General features: G+C 42.7%; 1 protein-coding gene across 3 annotated transcripts in view; it reads right to left on the bottom strand.

Annotated features, from left to right (window-relative positions):
- LOC142497240 (uncharacterized) overlaps positions 1 to 15572 on the bottom strand; it is a 65512-nt gene that overhangs the window by 22511 nt on the left and 27429 nt on the right. For 2 of the 3 annotated variants that reach the window (XM_075604757.1, XM_075604758.1), the window contains 3 exons: positions 11571 to 11696; positions 9786 to 10438; positions 9190 to 9291 (listed from right to left, as the gene is read on the bottom strand). In XM_075604757.1, the coding sequence (XP_075460872.1) occupies positions 9190 to 9291; positions 9786 to 10438; positions 11571 to 11696 (881 nt within the window). The remainder of the gene's footprint in view (positions 1 to 9189; positions 9292 to 9785; positions 10439 to 11570; positions 11697 to 15572) is intronic. The other variant, XM_075604759.1, reaches the window with a different exon arrangement.

Raw genomic sequence — 15572 nt, 5'->3', positions numbered from 1 at the left:
GTTGAATACATGTCCCTCCATGGTGCTGCTAGCAGTAACCATATCATGGTTGGAAGTTATGCTATGGAAGCGAAAGTAATTCACTTCTACACACGTACTTATATAAACTTTGTAAACGGACGCGTGTGCACGAAAACAACGGCCGATCAGCCAATGTGCGAACAAAGATGTGTGACGTCATGCTAAGGCACCGTGAAATGGACGCAAACACTCCTCCCACTGAATTAACATTGGCCTCCAGCGCTGTGCACACACCGAAACGCCGACGCGCGCGCATGACACAGTGCACTGACCGTAACAAGAAGCAACGGCCACAGCCAATACGCTTTCATGCGTGCACGTCGGTTGGGGGCGGGGCTTGCATCTGTAAACCTTTTTAAGGACGCCTTGGGACATGACAAGTGTCGCACACATTATGTGGCCGACCCTTTTGTTTTTTCTATGTTGCATGCTAAACAATGATGTGTGTGTGTTACAGTTAGTGTAACATGTTGAAATTATACTTTCAAAGTGATATTACTCTTGGTTTTGTGAGTCCGTCAGCAATGTGTAGTAATGCTTCGTCATGTAGTATATTGTTATAGGAAATTATGTGTTTGTGCACGCTACATGTAAGGCTGTCTGCAATGTGACGTTGTATCCACGCATTTGGCTAGGAAATGGTGGATATTAAAAATGTACACATTTATAATGTGAGTGAACGCATAACGATTATTGTATTTACCATTCTTGTAGAAGTCACAACTGATTTGGCTGCAACTGGTCACTCCAGAAAGGCACAACAGTCTCATCCATGCTTGAGGCAACCGTTGAATCCTGAATCACACACATCTCCCCATGAGGCGCTCATATGGATCTGCACTGTCTTCTTCAAACAAGACGTCCGGAGGTACGTACAGTTCTTGGTTGTTTTCCCATCCACATAGGTATTGCCCATATAAGTTTGGATACATATCATTATTGTTATGTGCATCTTGCATCTGGTCTTGATGAATGGAGGGTGCAGGTATTGCAGCAGGTATAGCAGCAGACATGCCAGTCGGTGCGGCTCCATTGTAACTGGTATTAGGCAAAAATATGCTATTTAACAGAAGATATGTTCCATGTTCCATGGTAATTTTAAATGATAGGGCAATCTGCCAACATCCATATCGTTGATCTAGGCGATCATGGACACGCTCAAAACATTCATTTGCTGATAAAGTGAATCGTACAGAAGTTTTAAAATTAGATTCTCGACATGCTTCTTTGTAGTATGGATATTTCTTTTGGATCAAGTCATAGATTTGGCCTACGCTTGCTTTCTTGTCATCTATTGATTCGATTGCTTGTGAAATCATAAATTTATATGATTTACGTGGATGGCTGTGCAATGTTGAAGCATCAGCCATTTCTGCTGTGTTGAAGTGATGAGTGTCTAAATTGAGCGCATACGTTTGTCTGCTGAATGTGAAAATAGTTACATGTTATCTTCGTGGTTTATTCCAAGGTTACAATACAAGCTGTATGTTATCCGCCTTGCTTTTCCCCCCACTAAAAATGTGTGAACATAATTGCCACACATTCTTTGTGTAAGATAGTCATTTCACTGTAAAATAAACTTTTATTTCGGCTTAATCAACATGTGCAAAACAAGTGTACGATTGTAATTAAAATAACAATGTGTGTGAAAGATCCTACAGTGGTAGAATGAACAGATGACCGCGTACACTGACCTATAATGACCCACAGAGACACCTGTGTCTGTTTTAATGTCTCTCTGTTTCTCAATGTTTAAATCTCTCTCTCTAATTTTCTCTGTCTGGTTATCTCTGTCTCTCTCTTACACTCTCTGTTAGTCTCTCTTGATATATACATATATATATATATATATATATATATATATATATATATATATATATATATATATATATCTACATTTAAGGCCTTATATGCAAACAGGCCTTGTTATTATCTTCACACTTCATTCAAGTTTCTAACATTACTGGGTGAGTATGTTTGAGGGCCTATTAGAGTCAGCTGTGTATAAGTAGCAGTTAACAGCAAACAAGGCCTCTTTAGAGCCATGAAGGCCTGTACTGTTAAATAAGTGATGACGATTCCACACGGGGTGGGGAATACAGAGCACAGCCATTCAATAAGGAAGTAGCAGGATCACAGCATCAGGATAAAAACTTTTTCTTTATTGAGACACCCTGGTGCAGACAGGAATGAAGGGTAGCTCTTACGCATTTCACGCCTCTACGGCGCTTCGTCAGTCACTTGCTGACTACAACAGACGTACGTCCACAAATGTGTTAGGTGCCGAATGCTGCAAGGCAAAAGCCAAGACCAAAGGATGGCAGATTTGCCTATCGACAGACAATACAGAACCCCCTTTACATATGTAGGACTCGATGTATTTGGGCCCTGGATGGTCATCTCACGTAGAACTAGAGGCGGACTAGCAAACAGCAAACGATGGGCGGTACTCTTCACCTGCATGAGTACGCGAGCTATACACATCGAGATTATAGAATCTATGGATGCTTCAAGCTTCATAAATGCCCTCAGAAGATTCTTTGCAGTCAGAGGACCAGTTAAACAAATACGCTCCGATTGTGGCACCAATTTCGTTGGAGCATGTAAGGAATTACAAATAAACACTAAAGATAATAGAGACAACAGTATCCAAAGATACCTGCGTGACCAAGAGTGTACGTGGACATTCAACCCTCCTCATTCCTCTCACGTGGGCGGAGCATGGGAACGCATGATCGGGGTGGTCCGGCGTATCTTGGACTCTCTGATGCTGAAAACCGATTTAACTCAACTCACCCACGAAGTGTTAACCACATTTATGGCCGAAATATCAGCGATAATTAATGCTAGGCCTTTGATTCCAGTGTCAATAGATCCAGAATCGCCAAGTATTTTGACTCCAGCAATGCTGCTAACCCAGAAAGTAGGGAACATCCCCACCCCAGACGAAGGTTTCAACTCTAAGGATATGTACAAATGACAGTGGAGACAGGTGCAGCGCTTGGCCAACACATTTTGGGATCGCTGGAGACGCGAGTATCTGGTGACACTCCAAGAACGCCATAAATGGCAAACAGTTAAACCAGATATCCAAGTAGGAGATGTGGTTCTGTTGAAAGACAAACAGGTAACAAGAAACGAATGGCCCATGGGACTTATTATCAAAACCATCCCAAGCAAAGATGAAAGGGTCCGCAAAGTGGAAGTTCGGGTGACCCAGAATGGGGTCGTTAAAACCTTTTTAAGACTTATCACAGAGACTATCCTCCTAATGCCCAAATCGGACTATCACAAGGAAGAACTGACTACCAGTTCTATGGACTCTGAGAGACATTGTGGTGCATCAAGCTAACCTAGAGCTGAGCATCCACCTACCTTACCGAGATGGCAAAGGACATCAAGCTGGTGGTACCGGTCGGTATCCCATCGTTATGTGGACATGAAGTATGTTATGTTATATTGCACATATGTTCCACATATACCTAGAATAGTGGTATCTCCAGATAACAGACGGGGAGTGTCATGGAACAGAAATACCCATGTCTGCCTTCTCTGTTTCAGCCCCCCTTCCCTTGGCAGTTCCACCTGCTAGCTGTACTTGGATGTCACTTTCCTTTCAGTTTACTCCCAGTGCAGATGGAATGGATACATTATGTAGCCCTTTTTCCTTCCAGTCTGTCACACCCCTGGTTGCTCTGGCAACATCTCCAGTCCTCCTAGTTATGGGCTTTCCCATTCCCCCCCCTGTCCTTGCTGACAGTTAGTGCAGTCTCACTGAACCTTTAGTGTGACCCTTGCCCCTCACTTCCTTTTCCACCATCACCCTGGATGAGTGAGCACCCTATAACTGCTGTACTGGTAGGATTACCTTTTTCACCTGCCTTTAACTACCAAGCACCCACAGAGAGACATTATCCCAACACCTACTTCTCTACACAAGTGCCTGTTTTTTACCTGCTTTCCACAAATAAAGTAAAGAAAAGAAACAGAACTTGTTGTGCTTGGAAAAGAGGGCCGAGTTGACACTATCTGGGCTAAATCATCTCACATATGACCCTGGCTTTCAGAATATAACATGTTTGCATAAGTTTTCTGTTGTGTCAAATTAAAATGTAGTTTGAAGTAACAATTATGTTTCGACTCAGTGTGAAAGAAGAATGAATGAAAGGTTGTTGTAACCTCACAACTCCTAGCTGATAGTTTACATCACACACAATAGATGTTGTCATTACAAACTACATATTCTGTGACAATAACTGATGTGAAGTTAATTACATGTGAAAGGCATTTATTTAGCATGGCAACATAACATCTAGAAATGTAAACATTAGATGTCCTGCACCTCATACACTCACTTTCCAGCCTTGATGAGGAGATGGATGAGCCAGGTGATGACACTTGTTCAGTGTGAGGTGACACATGAACTCCAGGAGCAACTATATAGAAGAATAACAAGATTTTGATTGACATGTGTACATAATTAACATAGAGTTTGTGACTTTGGAGTATTTATGGCTAAATATCAGCATCACTTAATAAAATGAAAAGATGTTTCTGGCAAGCTGTACATTATCCATTTTAACATAAATGTACATGTGAGGCTACTTTCCACTTGCTTTGTAAATAACATAGAACATACAATGTGTATGCCGTAATGCGTTGTAAAATTAAGTGTTCTATTGGACATACACTGCATATCTTGTGTAGTAATATTAAAATAATAATGTACATCACTACCATCACAGCAAAGTTGACTGTGCTTATAATTCAGTATGTAATTGTGGAAATGTAAACTAATTTTTTATGGGATATGTTTTAACAATTAATAGAATCAGGTGTAGCGCTCAATGTGGCTGACACTCAACAACACATGCAGTGTGTCGCTCACAGATGCTACTGGTGTGCTAATGTGCCGTTTCTATAAGGTTCCAATAACATATGAGTGAAGGAATGAGTTACGTAAGTTTTCATACATAGTGGCCTGGTGGGTGAAAGTTTTCATAGAATTAACATTTCAAATGAAAGTGATGAACTTCTGTGTAGTTTGCCAGCTTCTAAGAACTGTAGTCCCTCCCCCAAGACGTGACAGCACCCTGAGGTTTTATATGTTTGTAGCAGCTGTAAGGCATGTCAAAAAAGTTTACCGTAACATGACCCTGTGATCTGGCTGGGTGCCCAACCACACCCCCTGTGTTATCCTCTATGATGTGATTACATATTAATTGCAGCTGGTTTCACACACTGGTACATGAGCGAAATAATAATCTGAAGTGAGTTACATATGAACACAATTCAATAACATATGCTACATGTTCCTAATTATGGTCTCTGTATATGACATGAAGCAAAAAAGGACGTTTAATTAAAAATAACGAAATGTGTTAGTGCAATTTATGTATGTTCGCCTTTGAATGCACTATCTGCCATGCAAGAGTTGATGAGGCAGTAACGTCCTGTTTATAGGTGTTACATAGATTATCACTCAATTATGTATATATATATATATATATATATATATATATATATTTACAGAAACAGTACATATTACTGTATGCTAATTTGCATGTCTCAAACAGGTCTGCAACCCTGTCGTTCCCCATCATCGGGCAGCATACAGTGTTTCCACTGCAGCAAGGGATTGTGGGAAATGACATGCAAATGAGCACTCAGTGCCACCTTTTGCCACCATATATATTAATTGTTACTTTTTGTAGGACAACTACATATAAATATATATAGATATATAGATATAGAGAGAGAGACATATATACAGATATATATGTAGGTATGCTTATATTGGTAAGAAAGTATAAGTAGCAGCGGAAATATACATAAGAACTGTAACCTACGACACGCCTAGTACAATAACATTTGTCACCTGGTGGAAATGGAGCAGAATAAATTCCGATTTCCCTGTCCCCGGGCAAACCCTCCACGACGACGGGAAGAAATTTTTCCCGCATCTGCTCCTCCAATGGTGTTAAGATGAGAGCTTGTGCTGGCGGCCCACCTCCAGTGCCAGAAGCATGCATCCGCTGTGCTTGTATTTTTTTCTGTAAGTTTGCCCTGATATCGTCAAATCTCTTCCGACAATTCTTCCGGTCCCTGACATGATTTCCACACGCAGACACAGCCAATGTTATTTGATTCCACATTTCTTTTTTTGATGTTGAACTTGTCCGCCCTTGAAATACATACATCATATATGACGTTAATTATTATTATAAAAACGAACAGTTTGCTAAACTGCTACCTGTTCCAAGAAATACCAAACATGCTGGTTTAGGTGTAATATGTGTACCCCATGAGCATTTACATGTATACATACAAATGTAAGGAAGCTTGCATGAATATTGTATGAACTTTGGGCCAATTGTACGACTGATTGTTATTGTCGTTCTAAAGCATGAGGCAAATATGTGTGTAACAATGAAGTTGAATTGATAGATATTATGGAATAATATTTTGATATTAAGACACCTCACATGACCTAGGATAACATGTGTTTGAAGAATGAATGCAAAGATAGACTTACCTAGTAAATGCCCATACAGAGAGTCATAGTGCTCCAGAATCCCTGTGACAAGAACTGTATTTTCCTGTTCATTGAACCAAGGATTACGTGGCCGCTCCACACGTTTCTTCCGAATACGTGCAGGCCCAGAGCTTGGCTGCTGCTGACTGGACTCTCCTTCTTCCAATGGAAGAGACGCCAAAAGCGGCCCACCAGCAACCACCCCACCACCAGACACCCCAGCAGCACCAGCAACAGAGCCACCAGCAGCACTCGCACTCACAGCTACACTACTCGCACTCCCAGCAACACCATTCGCACTCGCAGCAACAGCACTCCCCTGAACCCTACGTTCACTCAGACGTGTACTTGCACGACTACCACTACTACTCACAGCAGCATCACTCTTCCCACGCCTTGCGGCCATACCTCTAGCACTCACAAAGAACAGAAAAGAAATTTTAAGCCAATCGCACTGAACACTTACAAATATAAAACAAGACAAAGATGTAAACAAAACAATACAGGACAAACGTCTCCCAATACACAACAACTCTCTCAGACAATATGAAATGTGTAAATCGGGCAGCTCTGTGTGTCTCTCTCTCTCTCACTCCCAACAACACAGAAAATGAATAACAATACACGCTGCCTTTAAATGGGCCGCTCAATCCAAAACATGCTTGCTTCGGCAGATTCTGCAAGAAGTTTAATTGACGAACCTAACAGCACCCCGCCATGCACGCCTATACACCTGTGTGTGATCGGCAAATCATCGGTAGAGTGGGCGCAAATGTTTTCGGCTTGATTCGGAAGGAATTCGGCACTTATTGTATACGGAGAGGGAAAATCGCCAGAATCATGCCGATAAGGTACCCTTGCCGATTGCACTTTTTCGCCGCTTACTGCATAGAGCCCTATGTCTGCTTTATGCCAGTCTTGTTGTACTGAGCCTGTGGAAATGAAGTCCTGGAATATTAAATGTAATGGTTTGGTTATTACTGAACTTAGCTACAGAAGATCTCTTGGGTGCATGCCAGTTGCCAGGTGCTTTATTTACTTTAATTTCATCAAGCCGCCTATGAACGTCTTCCTCAGTTAATCAATTGTTTGCGGCACTTTTATTGCAATTGAGTCTTCCCAGGTAAAAATGGTTTTTGGTCATTTATTTCAAACGAGACCATGTTTTGATCACTATTTCCCAAATATTCCCAGACTGGAATATTTGTTATTATTTGTACATTGTTTGATATTACCAAATCTAGTATTGCCCCTCTCCTCATTGGTCCCTCAATAATTTGGGTCATGTATTTATCTTTAAACACCCCCAGAAATCTGTTTCCTTTTGTCATAATGCTAATCTCATTGCCCCAGTCTATGTCTGAATAATTAAAATAATCCATTATGCAAAAATGTTTTGATGCCTTCTCCATTTGCAAATGTATTTTGGCTTCCTCAATCTCACAGATATTTGGTGGTTTATAGCATATCCCTACAAACATTTTCTTTATATTTTACCTCCACTGCTAATTTCTATCCACAAAGTCTCTACATTTTCATAATTCCCTTCATAAACATCATCCCTTATAATAGGTTTTAGATCCGGTTTAACATATAAACATACTCCACCTCCCCTTCTATTTGCTCGATCCTTCCGAAAAAGGGAATAACCCTCTAAATTAACTGTCCAGTTATGAGTTTCGTCCCACCATGTTTCAGTAATGCCTATGATATCATAATGCTCCCTTGTAGCTATTAATTCAAGCTCCCCCATTTTATCTGTCAGACTCCTTACATCAGCATCTTAACAAGAGTGATATGCTGCACACCAAGAATAAATAATACATTCAATATTACCTGTGCTGCTGGTTCAATGGGTACCTGTCATGGTAATCCAAATCTGAACTGATGAAAAGGTGACAGGCCTGTCACTTGATAAAGACCTTCACGGTCGAAACGTTGTGTGGCGCAATAAATTTTCCTATTCAGCAAATCCGCAGTGTGTTGGATCTCCTTACATCAGCAAGCATGCTGTGCTATATCTGCTCCTGCCTTCCAATTGGGTTTAGTCTTTAGAAGTTTTAGAAGTTTAGAAGTTTTCTAGTATTATCTGTATTAATATGGGTGTCTCCATGCTTGCCAAACTCCCACTTGCCCCCATTCTACCTCCACTGCCCCTTGCTATTTCCCCATTCCTATCTATTCTGTCTAGTTCATTATCTGTTTCTTGCCCCCCCCCCCTCCTTCCTTGTTTAAAATCTCCTCCAACCTTTTTAACATCCTGCCCCCTAGCACAGAAAATCCCTCTTCGTTGAGTTGCAATCCATCCCTACCTTATAGATAGCACTTCTCGGAAAGGGAATCCCAGTGCTCTAAAAACCCAGAACCCTCCTTCCTACACCACTTTCTTAGCCATGCGTTAACCTCCCTAACCATGTTGCAGATTCCTATTGGCCCGCCGGAGTGAGGCAGACCCCAGTGGCCATACAGTTCCCACCAGACAAGTATTTATCTCCTGAAGATTGAAATGATTTTTTATGTGGGCAACTAGGGGTCCCCAGATCGCGGTGTACAATAATCGGTGTACAATAATCTACATAGGAGTAGAACATTGCATATACAGTCAGTGTTATGAACTAGCAAAACAGTATTACCTCGCAGTGGTTTATTCCAATCTGACAGCGTTTCTTTTCTGCGCTTGTTTGAGTTTTGAAGCAGTCCACTCCAGTACACTTAAAGGATCTGCAAATCTTATCCTAACGAGAACCAGAAAACGTGATTACAAAATACTGTAAATGATCCAAAATTCACATATTAAAAATAACACAAGGTTCTGGCATTAACCATAACAGTCCATTCTGCAAAACTCAGCATCTTATTTCCCATCTGCTGGGGCTTCAGGAATAGAACTTTTGGAAATGTAACACCCTTATTGGCTTAGGATGTTGCCATGGATGTACTAAGACTGTCTCTATTCAACCACTGAAACGGCTTCTTAAAATGCTCCATTAAATTCAACATTCAAAAACGTGTACAAAAAACCCTGCAAAAATTGGAGAAAATTCATATATGCAAACACAAAACTGGGAAACAGAGAATATTCAAAATTTCATAAAAATAGGAAGAATTTTATTTAAAAAAATGTGAATATATTGTGAATTTTCTTATTTTCCTGAGAAAAATCCACCCCGCAAATCGAATTTTGCCCCTTTTCCTCTCTCTAATGTTTACACTATAGTTGAATACTTACACTTAACGCAACTGTGGTTGCGGTCGTTGTGGTTGGAGTCGTTGTGGTTGGAGTCGTTGTGGTTGGAGTCGTTGTGGTTGGAGTCGTTGTGGTTGGAGTCGTTGTGGTTGGAGTCGTTGTGGTTGGAGTCGTTGTGGTTGGAGTCGTTGTGGTTGGAGTCGTTGTGGTTGGAGTCGTTGTGGTTGGAGTCGTTGTGGTTGGAGTCGTTGTGTTTGTTGCGGTTGCGTTTGTGGCGTTTGTTCTTGTTGCGTTTGTTGCGGTTGCAGATTGGCTACTGGCGGTTTGGGTTGTTGTGGCGGTTGGGGTCATTGTGGCGGTTGGGGTCATTGTGGCGGTTGGGGTCGTTGTGGCGGTTGGGGTCGTTGTGGCGGTTGGGGTCATTGTGCCGGTTGGGGTCGTTGTGGCAATTGGAGTCATTGTAGCGGTTGGAGTCATTGTGGCGTTTGGGATCGGTGTGGCGGTTGGGGCCGTTGTGGCGTTTGGAGTCATTGTGGCGGTTGGAGTCGTTGTGGCGGTTGGGGTCATTGTGGCATTTGGGGTCGGTGTGGCGGTTGGGGTCGGTGTGGCGGTTGCGGCCGTTGTGGCGTTTGGAGTCATTGTGGCGGTTGGAGTCGTTGTGGCGGTTGGAGTCATTGTGGCGGTTGTTATGACACCTAGAAATGCAAAATACACAAAGTAGTAATGAAAAGTTCAGCATTAATAATACAAATCATGAAAAGAATGTCATCATTAGTGACAGCAGTTTCAGTAAGTTAGTTACAATGACATTACCATTTTGGAACTCTCTTCCCCCCCATAAAAATGAATTTCATCGGGGTCTCTGAATGGGGAAGTGTTTATAAGGCTGCGCTTATAGTGCCGTCGCCAAATTGACTTGACTTCCAGCGACCAAGCCGTCGCGCCACCCTTACTATAAGCGCACGCGACGGCTTCAATACATTTGTTTTGAAGCGACGTCGCGTTGCTGTTGCCGGCGCTGTAAGCGCAGCCTAAATCAAGTGTATTATTTCCCCTTATGCACCCTATCCCTATCAGAGAACCAATAAAGTTAACAAAGAGAAGTTCTTCCTACTAATTATTTATTTATTTATTTTTTGAATCAGGGTTCCCCCGGAGCTGAAAATTGTGATGTGTGGCTTTGGGGGATCCCCAATTTTTTAGATACTTAGCTGTTAAATTACCAGTTTTAAATATCCCTCAGTGGAAACAAAATGGCGACCAAACCTCAGGCCCATAGGAAGCTGCAACAGCCTTCCTTTTGCACAGTCATTTAATAGTAATAACTATAGCTTCCTTTTTGATGATTTGTTTGGCTAATGATGGCAGCATCATTTATTTAAAGATATAACAGGAAAGAACAATAATGACCAGATATTATATACTGTACATTAAATCAGGGGTGGCCAACTGCAGTTCTCAAGTGCCACCAACAGGTCAGGTTTTTAGGATATCCCTGCTTCAGCACAGGTGGTGCAGTCAAAGAAAGAGCTACTGATTGAGCCACCTGTGCTGAAGCAGGGATATCCTGAAAACCTGTCCTGTTGGTAACTTTTGAGGACTGGAGTTAGCTACCCCTGCATTAAATGGACCCCAGAGAAAATAGAAAATAGACTCATTTCTTTTATACAAGAAGCAAATAAGTGAAAATATTACTGTAGAGGGGATTCATTTTAAAAGGGGAGATATCCAATAAAAATGTAAAGCTTCCCTGCTACAAGATATTTCCACACAAGCCTACAATACTGATTTAAATATATCATATATTACAAAATAATCTCTATAAACCTGTGAATGGAGACATAGCACTGGTAACATCGGTAGTAACTTCAATTGTAGGGTATTCTGTAGTAAACGCGTTTGTCGTGGATTTAGTCAGTCCTGCTGCCATCAAAGCCCCTATCAGGAGAGAGGCTGAAATACAGGACAGAAGATAGAGCGTTCAGCGTTGCTGCAGTTTATCCTGCCCTCTCCCGAGGGCGAATCAGAGAGCTCAGATTTTCTGGCTTCGGAGCTCGAATGACAATGTAGCAGTCTGACATGGTCACGGTACGGAGCACTCAAACCTGTAGTACTTTATCAAGAGTACTGTCCGAGGCTATGCGTCAGGCCCAGATCCACAGACATCCGTTAACGCCATGCAAACACCATTATTATTAATGCTTAACAAGGTTTTCACTTGTGCCTCGTTACGTTAATAACAGACCTCTGTGGATTTGGGTGTTAGAGAGACCCATAGCATTTACTTAACATTGTGGGTCCTTATTTTATTTATATGTATACTGTATGTGTTTTCTCCGGGTTATGAGTTCACCTTGTAAACCTCCGGGTGGTGGCGGAAGCGGCGTCCTCCGGCATACTCAGCATCCTCCCAGCATCTCCCCCCTGCAACTGCTGTCAATATGGTTGCGCGGCGTCAAATGGCGCTACATGACATCGTGATGTCACGTGGCACCGCAGTAAGGATTCTGCCCGATCCATGCCAGGTTTTGCTGCAGTTCTGGTTTTCCAGGTTGCTTGCCCTTTTTGCTCAGTTCGGCCACTTGGTTTGCTGGCAGCCTGCGACTGTATATAAGGCTGCAGTTCCTAGTGGGAGTCACTGAGCAAGGCTCTAACTTTTGCAGCACCTGTTGGTCTTCGCTGTCACGCTTTCCCTTTTGCCTTTTTGGATTCCTCTGTTGCTGACCCCGGACCGTGACCCCGACCTCGCTGCCTTCCGCCTGCCCTGACCTTTTGCCTGTCCCCCTGACTCTGCACCACTGCCGCCAGCCCTGACCCCTGCCTGCTTACCGACTTCAGATACTCTTACAGGACTCTGTCCCTGGGCTCTGGTCGGTTATTCTGCATTCCCACCTCAGCCCTGCGGGTCCGCCTCCTGATTCGAGACGAGCATCATCATAGCCGCGTTGCTATGGAAACGTGACGTCACATGATGCATCAGTGCCATAAGGCAACCAGTTGGCATGGCAACTTGATGTTGCGTGACGTAGTGTCCCATTGTCATGGCAACATTGCACCATTTTGCGCCGTGTAGCCACATTGGCAGTAGTTGCAGGGAATAATGTTGGAATGATACCGGAAGACGCCGCCGCCACCGAAGGTAACATTTTTATCTCCGGGTTAGCTTTCAGTATAAGGTGGTAACCCTGACTGAGGGCGAGTGAGCCTTAAGAGCTCGGGGCAGCCCTGACAGGCCAGAGCTGCGTGGAAGTAAGGTTGTTTCCAGCGCCTCTTGCGCAACGGAACCTGCACATGCCCAACGAGGAGACAGGAGAGCTGATCAGCAGAGAACCCAGCTGCAGAGAAGTGGAGCAGGAGACAGATTGCCGACAGAGGAGTCATAGGAAATGTAGACCACACTAAATATCTTTAAGAAGTAGAGGCCTGCAAATTACAATGACAATACCTAAGCTCAAACGGCGTAACACACATACATGTGCAGTGCTTGGGTGAAATTTGATGTTATGATTTGTATTGTACTTTGTATGTAGTGATCAGAGCCCTAAGGATCACATAGTTACTGATAACCGGTGGGTTATATCTATTTATCCTATTCATAAACCTGTTATATATATCCTGGTGTGGTGTCCCTTTCTACTTGCCACGCGCACGTGTGGCGGCTAACATAATTATAAGGACTTAGGCCCCAACTTCATAGTCTGAGGCAATGGTGTGCAAACTCGAGGGCACGCCCCCCAGGGAGGCTTGACATTTTCTGGGAGGGAGGGAGGGGCGTGGCGGTTACAGAGGCCACGCGCCCTTCCCCAAAGCATTTAAATGCCAGGGGACCGTGCAAGCCCTCTGTAACTTCTCTTACCTTGTCTCTGACGGCGCATCGCTATAGCAACGTGACGTCACATGACCCTGCGGCATTATTTGATGCTGGAGACAAGGTAAGAAGGGGGGGCGCGAGCAGGGGGAGAGAGTTGGCAGCGGGGTGCAGGGAGGAAAGTTTGCGCACCCCTGGTCTGAGGTATAGTAAAATAAAGAGGGGTTACATATATATATAGCCTCTTACATTTCCTCACCTACCCACACCATTGATATACACTCCCACTCCACACACACCTTTTGTAAAGCACTGTATACACTGTGGGCTCACACAGATTCCCAGCAAGCTCAAACTCCCACACCCACCACAAAGTGAATATATATTTATGTCAACCAGAGAGCTACTGAGCGTGGCAATTGTATATAACAAGAGACAGGGGGTGCCCAATGCTGCATCCAATTGACAAAACATATATAATGAAGGTATAAAGTAAAATACTTCAATAATAATAATAATATAAAATACTTGGTTATTTAGTTAACCCTTTGGCCAAAGGCGTCATAAGCCTGCATACCAACGTCAAGGTATAACCAAAATAACGCAGGTCCTACACTACACTGTGAACCCTTCCTTTTACCTCTGTGAGAGGGGAAGGACCATAATGGGTCTTGTTCCTGCAGCAAGTGAAATGACCTTCCAAGTTAAAAGGGTGAAGGAGGAGGAGTGAGCTCTGGGGGAGGTGCCACAGCCTCCAATTGACTGCTAGCAGTCAGACATAGGTTAACACAGATTCCCAGCAAGCTCAAACTCCCACACCCACCACAAAGTGAATATATATTTATGTCAACCAGAGAGCTACTGAGCGTGGCAATGGTATATAACAAGAGACAGGGGGTGCCCAATGCTACATCCAATTGACAAAACATATATAATGAAGGTATAAAGTAAAATACTTCAATAATAATAATAATATAAAATACTTGGTTATTTAGTTGACCCTTTGGCCAAAGGCGTCATAAGCCTGCATACCAACGTCAAGGTATAACCAAAATAATGCAGGTCCTACACTACACTGTGAACCCTTCCTTTTAAAAGGAAGGGTTCACAGTGTAGTGTAGGACCTGCATTATTTTGGTTATACCTTGACGTTGGTATGCAGGCTTATGACGCCTTTGGCCAAAGGGTCAACTAAATAACCAAGTATTTTATATTATTATTATTATTGAAGTATTTTACTTTATACCTTCATTATATATGTTTTGTCAATTGGATGCAGCATTGGGCACCCCCTGTCTCTTGTTATATACACTGTGGGCTCTTTACCAATTTATATTTACATACACACACACTCTCTCTCTCTTACATCACTAACATTCAGGGACTATTTAACACCTCAAGTCATAAATCGTATACTGCACAGGGGGAGGGGGTTAGGTTTCAGTCACAGATAACATTCCTACAGTATATACACTGTTTTTAAGTTTAACCTTGCTGCTTTATTCAATGTAGCATCGTCGGAAGAAGAGATCAGTGTATCTCGAAAGCTCGCACAAATAAAAGCATTTCGTTAGCCACAGAACGGTATCGTCTATTCATTTTTGATTGTTAAAGCTCGGCTAACACGGTACTGATACCTCTACATACATATATATATATATATATATATATATATATATATATGAAAAAATCACACTCAGTTGGCACACTGTAAACAAATGAAAAATGCTGATGCTTGTCCCATATGCACATGTAAAAAGTAGATTTTACCAGATTGGAGTCCGGAAAAAACGAGACAGCACACAGTCCAGTAGTTCCAATGAAGCTGTATTCAGAGTAACATGGCACCACCTCCAACGTTTCGATCACACAAGCGTGACCTTCCTCAGGGACGTGCAATAAGTGAATGCTACAGATCCCCCTTATATACCCATACTAATTAAACAATAAAGTGAAATCGCCCGTGTAAAGACAAACTTACCCGCGAAACCGCGCTGCTGTGACCCGCAGCGATGTGTTGG

This window comes from Ascaphus truei, chromosome 6, assembly GCF_040206685.1.
Source record: "Ascaphus truei isolate aAscTru1 chromosome 6, aAscTru1.hap1, whole genome shotgun sequence".
NCBI classification, from domain to species: Eukaryota; Metazoa; Chordata; class Amphibia; order Anura; family Ascaphidae; genus Ascaphus; species Ascaphus truei.
The sequence above is the reverse complement of the archived record's forward strand: the minus strand, read 5'-3'. Positions and strand labels throughout refer to the sequence as shown.